The sequence below is a fragment of the Kogia breviceps genome, chromosome 8, assembly GCF_026419965.1.
Source record: "Kogia breviceps isolate mKogBre1 chromosome 8, mKogBre1 haplotype 1, whole genome shotgun sequence".
Taxonomy (NCBI): domain Eukaryota; kingdom Metazoa; phylum Chordata; class Mammalia; order Artiodactyla; family Physeteridae; genus Kogia; species Kogia breviceps.
This window is the reverse complement of record NC_081317.1, coordinates 93,681,854-93,695,460: the sequence shown is the minus strand read 5'-3', so window position 1 is coordinate 93,695,460 and position 13,607 is coordinate 93,681,854. Positions and strand designations below refer to the sequence as shown.

Genomic DNA, 13,607 nt, shown 5'->3' with positions numbered 1-13,607 from the left:
GTTCAGTTTTGGGGGGTTAAGATTACTTAATAATTGGTGCTTTTTATTTCCTATTTCATCCTATCAAGAAGCATTAATATATAATTAACACTACTGAATGCTAAATGAAAGTAAATCCTAAGCGTTCTCATCACAGGAAAATATATTTTTTTCTCTTTCTTTTATTTTGTTTCTACATGAGATGATGGATGTTTACTAAACTTACTGTGGTAATCATTTCATGAGTGTATACATCCAATGATTATGCTGTACGCCTAACACTTACACAGTGCTGCTGTATGTCAATCATATCCCAAGAAAACAGGAAGAAAGAAAAAAGAAGTGATAATATGTAGTTGTCCCACTTTCAGTGATGTTAAGATTGTTCAGTGACAGTGTTGATGTAGTTGTTCCACATTAAGATTAACTCAAGCCTTCTTGAAACCTATGCAAAAAGGGAGTATGACATACTGTGTGATTCTCATTGTTCAGTGCCCAGCAGTTATCTTTTGGGAATAGATCATGACTTTGCAGGAATTATGGTGACTCTTAAATTAAAATACTTGAGAGAGAATCTTCTCTTTCTCCTTTTTAATATGAAAGTGAAATTGTTAAGTTTGATGATCTTGCCAGATGTAATAAAAATATCTAATGTTATTCACACCCCTTTCCCCAGTGCCTAGGACAGTGCCTAGCATGTAATAGATGACTCAGTGAAAGATTTGTGGAATGACCTAACAAAAGAATGCATGTACCAACATGTTTGTAGACTCTCTTAAGGGAACTTTCTTTCATCGGGGACCCCAGGGAAGAATTACAGTGTAGCACAAGGAGGGCAGTCATAATTTTCTCTTGGCATATATGTATGAATGTTTGTTCTGGACTGTTACTCAAGATCCAGTGCTAGGTTCTAATCAGGAGACAGTGATGAATGGAACATTGTCTCACACATTCCTCCTCCACCCCCCCAGTAGCCCTGGGTCCCAGAGGGTATATAGAAAAAGAAGAAAACAATTCTTATCTTGAATTTTCTCCCAGTTCCTGTGCTTTGTTAGTACTTTCATTGCTAGGTCTGGGTTTTAGTGAGGTGGTCGTTTTAACAGAAAAATCCTTTCCACACATTGAGAAGCTCATTCCCAGTTGTGAAGAACTTTGTGTAATAAGAGCAGTCTTTCCTGAAGGTCGGAGAAGTGCACTGTCTATGCCAGGTAAATTAATTCATCCCATTTTTAGGATACAGTGAAGGACAAAACACAGACGACATCAATTTTTAATGGAAATCCATTCATGATTAATAACTAATGTGCAAGAAAAAGAATGAATTGCAACAGTTTTTTTCTTTTTATTTTCTATGGTGGTTTTTACTGGCAGAATTTGATTTTAGGGGTTATATTATTCGTATTTGAATTATTTGTTTTTGCATAGAATTTGTTTTCCCAAACATGTCTGTGCCCACCATATTTTGAGTTATTTAATGAAGAAGGTTGTGACTGTTTTAATGTTTCTTTATAAAAGCAGATAGGGCTTCCCTGGTGGCGCAGTGGTTGAGAATCCGCCTGCCGATGCAGGAGACACGGGTTCGTGCCCTGGTCCGGGAAGATCCCACATGCCGCCGGGCAGCTAAGCCCGTGAGCCATGGCCGCTGGGCCTGCGCGTCCGGAGCCTGTGCTCCGCAACGGGAGAGGCCACAGCAGTGAGAGGCCCGCATACCGAGGAAAAAAAAAAAAAAAAAGCAGATTGGTTCTGACTTGTCCAAAATGGGTTGCCCTGATATTATAGGAAGGTTGTAACACTGAGCAATTTAAGGGTTAAAGCGGCTTTCCAGTGCTATTCTATACTTAGTCCTATTTTTCCCCTCTCTTTGAACTTCTGGTTCATTATAATGCTTCTGGGAATACTAACAGTGAGATGTGCCTTGATTGATACTCAGCTTCAATACAGTGCCTGTCAGCCTTTCTCCGGGGACCTTTCATATCTCTTAGCTCCTTGCAGCTAACTGCAGACCTCTATGTTTCTGCTGCCTGGCAGCTTAATGCAAAACTGAGAGTGAGAGTAGTGGCCCCAGGGAGGAGAAGCTGCCTGGGTCCCATGGCATTGGGACTTCAGGTGGGAGGCTGATTTGTCAATCTGGATTAGAAATAGAAGGGAGCTGTTGCCTGGTACATTACTTATTTCTTGCTATAGAAGAGACATAGTTTGTAAAGGGTTTTGAGAATCTCCCAGCAGAAAGGCAGGTAAATGATAGATTTAGCAAAAATACACTAAGCTGTTCCTGCAGAATTCCTAGCAGATGTAATGGCAGTTGAGAACAGTAATGCTGTAGGGAAGGAAACATCCTCTTTTGAAGCTTCTATATTTTGCCAGTGATTTTCGTGTAGAAATATCTATTCAAGTAGAAGGCAGTATACTTTGGAAAATTAACATCAATGTAGATTTCTAATGAGATTTTAGATTCCACATTTTTCTAAAATCACAGTATTACGCATCTCAATACAGAATTCTCACGAATGAGTATTACTGTATTCATATTTGAGGACCAAAAACATTGTACAAAGTTTAAAATGAACTTACATGATTGTAGAGTCAAGAGTTGTGTTCTCTAGGGCTTCCCTGGTGGCTTAGTGGTTGAGAGTCTGCCTGCCGATGCAGGGGACACAGGTTCGTGCCCCGGTCCAGGAAGATCCCACATGCCGCGGAGCGGCTAGGCCCGTGAACCATGCCCGCTTAGCCTGCGTGTCCGGAGCCTGTGTGCTCCGCAACGGGAGAGGCCACAACAGTGAGAGGCCTGCATACTGCAAAAAAAAAAAAAAAAAAAAAAAAAAAAAAAAAAAAAAAAAAAAAAAGAAAAAGAGTTTTGTTCTCTAAGGCAGTGGTACTTAATATGCATAGGGATCACTTGGGGATCTTATAAAAATGGAGATTCTGTTTCAGTAGGTCTGGGGTGGGGCCTGCATTTCTCACAGACTCCTAGGTGATGCCAGTGCTTCTGGTTCAGGGACCACCATTTGAATGCAAGGTTTTAAGGTATTGAGTTTTAAAACAAACAAATTCACCGGAAATACTTTCTGTTTTCTAAACTCATTTATACTAAGATAGTCTAATAAAACACTTCAAGTAAGGCCTAGCAAATGCTTTTGTGACTGTAAATCTTGCTAACAGAAATAATATATAATAACATCTTCTTCCTGGTACTTTATTAGCTTCTGGTCCTGAAAGGTCCGAAATCATTTATTTTCATGACTGCATTAACAACCTTACAATGGAACAATACAAGACGTATTGGATTTTTATCCACTAATGTAGCATGGCTATTTTTAAGTGAGGGTATTCTATGTGCTGAAGTGTCTGGAAGTCATGCCAAGGAATAGCTGGGGCAACTGGAAGAAGGTGTTGCTGGGGATTTGTGACGGCTCTTAGACAGCAATATAGAGGGCTTTCTGCAGTGGGTGGGAAGATCACTTCTGAGATTCCCTCTAAATCTGAGTCTATGAATCATCACCTAGTATTGTGCTTTTCATCATTACATTATTAAAAACAAATTTTAATACAGACTTCATTCCTATTTGATAACCTTATTTTCCTCAAACATGTTAAAAATATTTATTGACTATTCCCATTTCTGAGCCCCTTTCCCCTATTTCTTCTAACACCCTCCCTCTAAATTCTTAGTGTATTACCATAATCCACCCATTCATTCACTTAGTACATATTTGAGTGATCATTGTGTACTGGTAGGGTACTGTAGTAGGTGATATGTGGGGTACAAAATTGAATAAGGAACAGTCTCTACTTTCAAGGTACTCAGAGTCTCCTAGAGGAGGTAAGATGGCACAAATAATCTGTGTGAAAAATAATATGTTAACACCCTAAGGAAGTGCTCTGGAGGTTCAGAGGAGAGAAATTAATCACTCTTGTCTGGGACCATCAGGAAAGGCTTCATAGAAAAGATAGTATTTGAATTGGGTCTTGAAAACTAGATAAGCTTTCCTAGCTGTTTCAAGCAGAGGAAACTACATGAGCCAAGTATGGAGGCAAGAGACTAAGATGACACATTTTAGGAATTGCAAGTACTAAGACCCCTTGCATTCATGGATTTGTAACTTAGAGGATTTGGACCATTTGTGAGTGACCCTTACAGGGTCATGTAGTAATTTTTCTGAGTTACTGATTTTATTCCCTTCCTAAGAGCCTAATGTTTCAAGTCAATGACTGAGGCTAGTGATTGGTTTAGCTTAGCATTCATATCTTGGTCCATCTTTATTTTTCTCTATTCATTCTCATTCCATTCTCATTTTACTGCATGTTATATGGGAGGACACTATATGCTTATTAATAATTTAGAATTTGTGAAGAGATTGTTACGGTTCCTCTCAGTTACCAAGAGCCTACTGCAAATAGGGTGACCATATATATAATTTATTGCCCAAACTGAGACCCTTTTGAAAGAGAGTGGTGCTATTAATAATATCCCAGGGCAACAGGCATATCCTGGGGTTGTCTCAAGCAAGCTGGAGTATATGGCCAACTAGAAAGTATGGTTACTCTAACTATAGTTCTTGTTAGTTGGAGTATAGAATGTGGTTGGGGAGCAGTACCATGTGATTTAGGAAGGCAAGTGTGGGCTAGTTTGTGAATGGTCCTAGATGCAGGCTAAGGAGTTAGGCTTTTAAACTGTAGACAGCGAAAAACGCTTGGAGCTTTTTTAGGGGCAGAGGAATCGATATATGCAAAGCAGCATTGGAAAAGACTAGTCTGGACTCTGGGCAGGTTGGATTGAAGGGAGATATCGATTCAGAGAGTGTCAGTACTCCCCTTTAAGGGTGTATTCAAATGGTAACTACTCGAATGGTCTTAATGTACTAGGAAAATGTATTTATTAATTTAAAAATTATGCTGAGAGGTTTAATAACTCGCTTCCAATATGTGTTATTATTGATGTCAGTTCGTACTTCTAAAGATCCTGTTAGGTTGGTGTCTTGTTCAACTAATGTTTTTTTCAAAAGAGGAATAGCACTGGGGCCTAGCAGTGAATGCCAGAGCATTTTGTATGTGTTCGTATTATAGCATGTTTATGTGTTAATATTGTAACAATTAAAGTTTGACCTAACATTGAGAGAGAGTACATAGTAAAAAAATCTTCCCAAGATTTATTTCTAAAATACTTTTTAAAAAAATCATGTAACCAACTTTTCATTGTATCTTGTTTCAAACTGATGTCTAATTTAGAGAGAATTTTGATTTTGCAGTAACTCCCACTTCCCTAACCTACATTTTTCCTTTTTCTATCCTCATGGAGTAGGTTGGCTTTTGGGAAAGAAAAGGCATTTTCTACCAGGAAAACCAGATAAAGAATCATGGAAGAGGGAATCAATCCTTGAAGGATTGATTATGCAGTAGTGGAGAAGAGGATGTTCCACATAGAGGAGACCATGTATGCAAAGAGAAGGAAGCAGAAAATTGTGGGACATATTTTGGGAAAAGCAACTGGCTACTGGGTGGCTTAAAAAATGCTGTGGAAATACAGCTAGTGCACTGGCATCACCAGCCAGTTAGGTGGTCATGAAGGATACAGGGAAATTAAAGGAAAGGAAAGCTTTTTTAGTTCCCAAAGATATCTCAATGTTTAAAAACCATCTAATGGAAGAAAATATACTTTACTTGCTAAAGAAGCTCCTATTTATTTAAAAGTAAAAAAAATTTTTATACAATTTTAAAGGTTACTTTCCATTTACAGTTACTACAAAATACTGGGTATATTCCCTGTGTTGTACAGTACATCCTTGAGCCTATCTTATACCCAATAGCTTGTACCTCCCACTCCCCCACCCCTATATTACCCTGCCTACCCCCCAGCCCCCTACTGGTAAACCGCTAGTTTGTTCTCTGTATCTGCTAAGTCTGAAGAAGCTCCTATTTAAAGCTAGCCTTTCACTTTATTTATTTTTTAATGAATTTGGGTGCAGTATTTACCATTTACTATGTGCCTTTTATATAAGATCATATCAGTAGATATATCTCAGACTGAAATATTTAATATTTTAATGCATGTGGAAGGAATTAGCTAATGAATTATAGAAGATTATTGGAGATGCTTCTCGGTTTTCTTGGCAAGAAAATGAGCGAATGAACTGAAGAGAGTGACCAGTTTGTAAAATATTCCATAAGTTTATGTCTGTATATTTACATATGTTGTAATATTCCATTATTAGAGGCTAAATTCTCCATGACTATTAAGATCTACGGAAAATTTCTGTGTAGGTTTTTGTTGTTTCTTTAAAAAAAAATTAAAAGTTTACTTCAAGTCTAAATTTAAAAATTAAATGATTTCCCTCCTCCCTCCCTTCCTGGTTTAGAGCTACTTGTCTTTATTTTACTTAAGCACTATAGCATCTGACACATAAAGGTGTTTCCCCAGAAGAATATTGTTTCTGCCCAGGGCTGACATGAAAAGAAACGATTTGTCAGACTAGTGGAGCTTGCTAACAATTCAAATAAACAACCTGTCTTTCCTTTCATATTGCATATTAATAGAAATGTTAATGAAAAATTGCCTCTTTTACACCCTACAGGAAGGAAAGATTATTGGGTCAGAGAAAGTTTTCTTGCTTTGGGCCCTCTTAAACACAGCTGTTAACAGAATCCTTCTTACCAGTTTGCATGCTTATTAGCACATTGTTTCTTACATAATGGTTATGTTTAATACAGCCAAATCGATTGTGCCTCATTTTTGTCATTATCTAACATGTAAAAAGCAATTAAATTTAGAATATACTTCTCTGGAAACATGTATTTTGATAGGCAAGTAAGTAACTCTTCAAAAATGAGCTTCCTTGGATTATACAGCTGAAGGCCATGATCATATCTGTATTTATCACTTTTTTCTCCTCTCCTTAACCACCACCACTAGTTTGAGAGCTCCTTGAGATAGAGCATGCATGCTATGCCTTATGCATTTGTGCCCTCAGTACCTAGCAGACACTGTAAATGACCGTCAAGTTATTTAATGACTGTCAAGTTATTTAATGACTTGAGTTTGATAATGACCAACTTTGTTGCTTTATTTTTATGTGGTCTTCTTGAATTTTTCTTCAGCATACAATCCACTCTAAAATCTTCCTTTATCAATATAATTGTTAGAAACAAGACAACAGGCCCCAAATGGAGTTGCTTATGCTAAGCCCCACATCACCAAACTGAGACTTAACTTACAGTTTAGGCTCTTCCAGAAATGGAATCTAAAGCAGTCAATCAGGAGTCTCCTGATCAGCACATGTTAGGTAATCTGCCAGATAGACCCCTGCCATCCTCTAAAGGAAATTAACTTTGCAATAACCAATCCAATTTTTTTGCCTAGTCCTTGTTCCTGCTCCCCTCTGCCTGTAAAAGTCTGATATTTTGTACAGCTCCTTGGAGCTCCTTTCTATCTGCTAGATTGGATGCTGTGTGCTTCAAATTGATTTCTGCTCATATAAACCTTTAAACATTTTAATATGCTTTAGTTTATCTTCTGACAATTTATATAGTTGTCTAGAGCTGGTCATACACTGATGTGGGAAGGATCTGTTAATTGAGGTATGGGTAGTAAGTAATGACTTGTGAGGGAAGTCTGATCTTTCCAGTTGATTTTTGAGGTATTGAAAATAATAAAATTAGTTATAGAAGTAAAATATTCAGGGATTTTAAGTTATCTAGCTTACTTTTAGGAGAGTATAATTTACTGGTTGCTAACAGAAATAATGTCAGCTGTTGGCTACACTATTATGGTAACTTGAAAATAAGACTGGTATTATTCTTAGTTTTTTTCTAAGAAAAGAATAAATTTATAGAAATATTTCAAATAATTAGCTGGGCTTATTTACCTACCAGCATCAACATGTCTCACTATACTATTCAGAAATTGAATTGTTGGTGAATTATAAAATTTTGAGTTGTAACTGTTGTGAGTACCAAAAGTGTCCATGAAATGAGTGGGCAGAGGAGTGTCTTCAGTAACCTTGATCGGGGCCTAATGTTAATTGTCACTTGATAAAGAGCAGTGGTTCAGTGAATGGATTTCCATATATAAACGGAATTGAACAAAAAACTGTCCAGGCATCAAATGGGCACAACCTAAATGTCCATCAACAGAGGAATGAATAAAGAAGATGTGGTACATGCATACAATGGAATATTACTCAGCCATAAAAAGAACAAAATAATGCCATTTGCGGCAACGTGGATGGACCTAGAGATTGTCATACTGAGTGAAGTAAGTCAGACAGTGAAAGACAAATATCATATGATATTGCTTATATGTGGAACAAAAAAAATGGTACAAATGAACTTATTTACCAAACAAATAGAGTCACAGATGTAGAAAACAAACTTATGGTTACTGGGTAGTGGGGGATAAATTGGGAGATTGGGATTGACATATATACACTACTATATACAAAATAGAAACCTAGGGAATTTCCTGGCGGTTCAGTGGTTAGGATGCCATGCTTCCACTGTAGGGGGTGCAGGTGCTATCCCTGGTGGGGGAACTAAGATCCTGCATGCTGCGAGGTACGGCCAAAAAAAAAGAGAGAAAAGAAAAAATAGATAACTAATAAGGGCCTACTGCATAACTCTACACAGTACTCTGAAATGACCTATATGGAAAAAGAATCTAAAAAAGAGTGAATATATGTATATGTATAACTGATTCACTTTGCTGTACACCTGAAACTAACACAACATTGTAAATCAACAATAGTCCAATAAAAATTTAAAAAAACAAAAAACAAATAACAACATCAACATGGGTAATCCTGTTTATGCTTTTGGGCCAAATGTAAGTTTCAAACCTTTCCTTACAGCTTGCTGCCAAAGCAGATGTGTGTCTCTTTTTGAAATTAAATACTTACGTTTCTACCTTTATCCACTCTGCTGATTTTGTATGTATTCATTCCTTGGTTGATTTTATTTTTCATGGCCTTGTTCACCAGTCCCACCAGATATGATGCTGAAATATCTCTGTTTCACTCATTGTGTTAGATATTATCAAACTACTTACTGCATTAGAGACAATACACGATTTATTTGATTTTGTTGTTGTAACTTAATGCTTGTTTCTCCATTAGACAATAAACTTTCTGAGTGCAGAAAAAGCAAAAACCCACAAAAAAAACACATAATGTATTAAAGATGGAACCTAAAAATAAAATACACTAAATATTACTTTTAAAAATAAGTAAGCATTTGTTAGTTTAGTTTAAAATCGTGCCTTTTCTTTGTTTTGCAGATGGCAAGCTGAGATTTTCTCTGAACACTAAGATTTTGATAAACTTGAACTTAGCATTTTAGACACATTAAAGTGGATGCACTTTACTGCTCTTAACTCTCTTTTTAATAACCTCTCACCTAACACATTGTAACCACCTGTAAGTGAAGACCAGGCAAGAAGGGCTTTGGTTAACAATTTGAAAAGTCTTTCTTGAATTGTTCTTTTTATTATTTTGTTCTGTCTTAGAGACATGGTGGAATAGAATCAGCAAACTTAGCTTTGGTTTTATATTCTTTCAAAACAGTTAATAATCTGGCAAAATTTTTCTTGTGGCACCAGAGATAAAGTTGTTGAGAATATTAATTTAAAACAGTGAGTACATTTTTAATTTTGAAAATTGTTTGGGAACAATCTCTTTTATGTATTTAGAAGTATAGGAAATCTATTGAACCAGTTTCTAGGCTTGAGAAATTATACTTCTACTTCACTGATCTTGTGAAGGGTTAGAATAGATGATAAAGATTAAAACCAACTGATGGATAATTTTTTAAATGGTGGAACCAACTTAATTCATAAATTTTCTTTTTCTTTTTAGACTTTCAGCATTATTTGCCTTTTGTGGAAACATTTATTAATTTCACATTTTTTAAATTTCCAGGTAACTTGGGTTCTTACCCCTGTAACAACTGAAATAACAAGTCTTGATACAGAGAATATAGATGACATTTTAAGTAAGTACATTGATATTTTTAAAGTATACTTTCTTCTCTCTAAAGTGTCAGTTTATATACAAAAACAAAATAAAATCTCAATTATCTAGAACAATTGAGGAGCCAGCATTCTGATTAATTCCATGGTATACAGAATTAACTAAGCACTTTTGGTTTTAGTTTTTAGTAAAGTTTCTTAAAATGCGTAAGTCTACTTTCCTGTGTTACAAGTAAACTTTTAGTCTTGTTTTGTTTCTTTGCCTTGTCATGAATACCACTCTTAACAATTCAGAGTATTTTGTTGCTTAGAGGCCAGCAGTTTCCACTGTGCAGTATTACATGTTAATGACCTTAGGACACAGCCTAAAATTTTTTTATTTTGTCTTTTTTTTTAGCTTTTAACTAAGTCTCCTACTCTGATCTCTTTTATTGTCATTGGTCCAATTAAGTTCAATAAGCGTTTTGCTTGTTTGCTGACAATGTGATTGTAGATACAGTTAACTTGGGGGAAAACATTTATTTTTAAAGTAGTAGAGGGAAGATGAAGACGTGGTTGATAGAAAAATCACAACTTAGGAGTTTTAAGAAAATGTAGTGTGGATAAATGATGTCTTTTTTTTTTTAAGCATTCCATTTCACCAACTGGTTTAAGCAAAACTAAAAATAGTAAGAGTTAGAAGGAGTTATTCATTGACCATCATATACTGTTTTGTGTTCTTGGAACTGGTTTTAAATGCCAGAAAGTCTATTCCCATATTATGGGATCTCTTTAGAGAAATGGTGCTATAAACTTTAGCCTGTATCAGTGTCACCTGGAGGACTTATTGTCAGTATTGCTAGGCCTGCCCCCAGTTTCTGATAGAAATTGCTAGACCCCGCCTAAGGATGTGCATTTCTACAAGTTCCAACATGATGCTGGTGCTTCTGGTCCCAGGGATCACAGTTTGTGACCCACACTGCTTTAGAGTAAATAGCAAGTAGATAAAAAGTACTTTGAAGGTAAACAAAGGAAAAAGAGAATTGAAACTTGCAAATCATCTTCACTCCTTTTATCTTTCAAATTCTAGAATATCTTTGTGGGTATGGTTCTGTGTGTGTGTGTGTGTGTGTGTGTGTGTGTGTGTGTGTACTGAGTACTTGAGTTTATTTAAGTTTCTCTTTGTTAGGTTTAGGCAAAAGGAACAGATATATCTTTCTCATGTCTTCACATCCGGATATGCAAATAATACTGTTATATTTTACAATAGAGAATAACTGTTAAATGGGTAGGAAACAGAAAATGTACATCTTATGCAACACTGTTATTTGTAGATTACTTGTTGCAACTAGGTGGCATCTGATTTTTAGAAATAGATTAGTTATCCAAGTCTATTCTTTGAAAAAGGATTTTATTTGCAAAGCTTGGTTATTCATGAATATGGAAGGTCAAAAAATGGATTATTGAAATCCAAATCACTCCACTTCACTTTTTATGAGAGTAGGCTATTTAGTAGCTTACTTGCCTGATCTGGGTTTGATTCTATGTTTATTTTATATTCATTCAGTGGAGGTATTAAGATGGAGGACGATATAGAGAAAAGGAACAGGGACTCCCACAAATTATATAAGCTGTCCATGACTCTCTGTATGGGTTTCTGAGTGAGCGATAAGTTACTGTGTATTTTTAGTGAGCCTTTAAGAATGGAAAAAGACCACGATGAAAACCATATCTTTAATTATGTCATAATTATGTAGGCACGAGTAACTTAGGTTATTTGGTTTTGTTTTTCAATTTCAGACAATGCTGATGTTGCTTTAGTAAATTTTTATGCTGATTGGTAAGTAATATCTTATTTTTTTGGCGGGGGGGAGTGCATCATTAAGTTTTTTTTTTTTTTAAACTTTCTAGAGGTGATTTTTCTTTGCTAGAAAGGAGTAAGTGTAAGCCTCTTTTTTTGTGTGAGACAGTATTCCATATACAAAAATCAATAAGAGGGGCTTCCCTGGTGGCGCAGTGGTTGAGAATCCGCCTGCCGATGCAGGAGACGCGGGTTCGTGCCCTGGTCCGGGAGGATCCCACGTGCCGCGGAGCGACTGGGCCCGTGAGCCATGGCCGCTGGGCCTGTGCGTCCGGAGCCTGTGCTCCGCAACGGGAGAGGCCACAACAGTGAGAGGCCCGCATACCGCAAAAAAAAAAAAAAAAAAAAAAAATCAATAAGATTCATTCAAAGATGAAGCAGCTCAATTTGGTGAGCATTTGTTTTGAGAGAAAATATACCTGATTCCATTATCCCACATTTTAAAATAAAAGCAGGTAACATAAAAACTCAGATCTCTCTGTCTCTCCCTCTTTGTCTCTCTCTCTCTCTCTCTCTCTCTCTCTCTCACATACACACACACACACACACACACACACACACACACACAATTACGTATTGCAATTCTCTATTTTTCCTGACTGAGGAGTAAGGCAGTGTTTGGAGGTGAGGATGTGGGTGTGGCAAGTTTAGAAGGAAAAATAATGTTGACATTTTATAACATATACTATCTACTGCTATTTTCTACTTCTAGGAAGTCTTTACTCCTTTTCCCTGTCTGAATTGGATTCTGTCTTATGTGTTCATATAGTTCCCTATGTACCACATTCTTTTCTTGCTACATTGTTTTTTTTTTAACATCTTTATTGGAGTATAATTGCTTTACAATATTGTGTTAGTTGCTGCTGTATAACAAAGTGAATCAGCTATATGCATATGTATATACCCATATCTCCTCCCTCTTGCATCTTCCTCCCACCCTCCCTATCCCTCCCCTCTAGGTGATCACAAAGCACCAAGCTGATCTCCCTGTGCAATGTGGCTGCTTCCCACTAGCTATTTTACATTTGGTAGTGTATATATGTCAATGCTACTCTTTCACTTGGTCCCAGCTTACCCTTCCCCCTCCCCGTGTCCTCAAGTCCATTTTTTTTTTTTTTTTTCCCCGGTACGCGGGCCTCTCACTGTTGTGGCCTCTCCCATTGCGGAGCGCAGGCTCAGCGGCCATGGCTCACGGGCCCAGCCGCTCCGCAGCATGTGGGATCTTCCCGGACCAGGGCACGAACCCGTGTCCCCTGCATCGGCAGGCGGATTCTCAACCACTGCGCCACCAGGGAAGCCCTTAAGTCCATTCTCTACATCTGGGTCTTTATTCCTGTACTGCCCCTAGGTTCATTAGAACCATTTTTTTGGTTTGTTTGTTTTGTTTTGTCTTTCATCTTTGTGCTCTAGCAGAGTTCGAGAGCAGAGATGTCTTACTTAGTATTCCCAGCATCTACAAGGGCATATTATGTAGCAGATGTTGAAGAATGTGGCATGGGGATAGGAAGAAGGGAGCTTCAGCTGGAGAGAAGTTTGAAACACTCACATGATCCTTATTCCTAGACAATCTGTATCTTATATGACCCTTTTAGGCTTACTAACTAGTAGATGCCACTACCCTACTTCAGGCCACAGTCCTGCAATTTACCTAGATTCCTGTGACAGTCTCCTAGTTTATTTCCTGTGTTTCTAGTCCTATGTTTCTTCATTCTATTCACTACAAAGTAAGCCGGAGTATGTTTCCTAAAGTGCAAATTGGATTAGTTTACACCTCATCTTAAAACCCTTAAATGTTTTCTATTACCTTTGCCTAGGAGGCCCCTGATGACCTGG

At 37.2% G+C, this 13,607-nt stretch overlaps 1 protein-coding gene across 1 annotated transcript in view; it reads left to right on the top strand.

Annotated features, from left to right (window-relative positions):
- The window catches only part of ERP44 (endoplasmic reticulum protein 44), a 91,963-nt gene that overhangs the window by 23,163 nt on the left and 55,193 nt on the right, over positions 1-13,607 (top strand). Inside the window, exons 2-3 of the mRNA XM_059071016.2 lie at positions 9,885-9,957; positions 11,714-11,753. Of these exons, the coding sequence (XP_058926999.1) occupies positions 9,885-9,957; positions 11,714-11,753 (113 nt within the window). The remainder of the gene's footprint in view (positions 1-9,884; positions 9,958-11,713; positions 11,754-13,607) is intronic.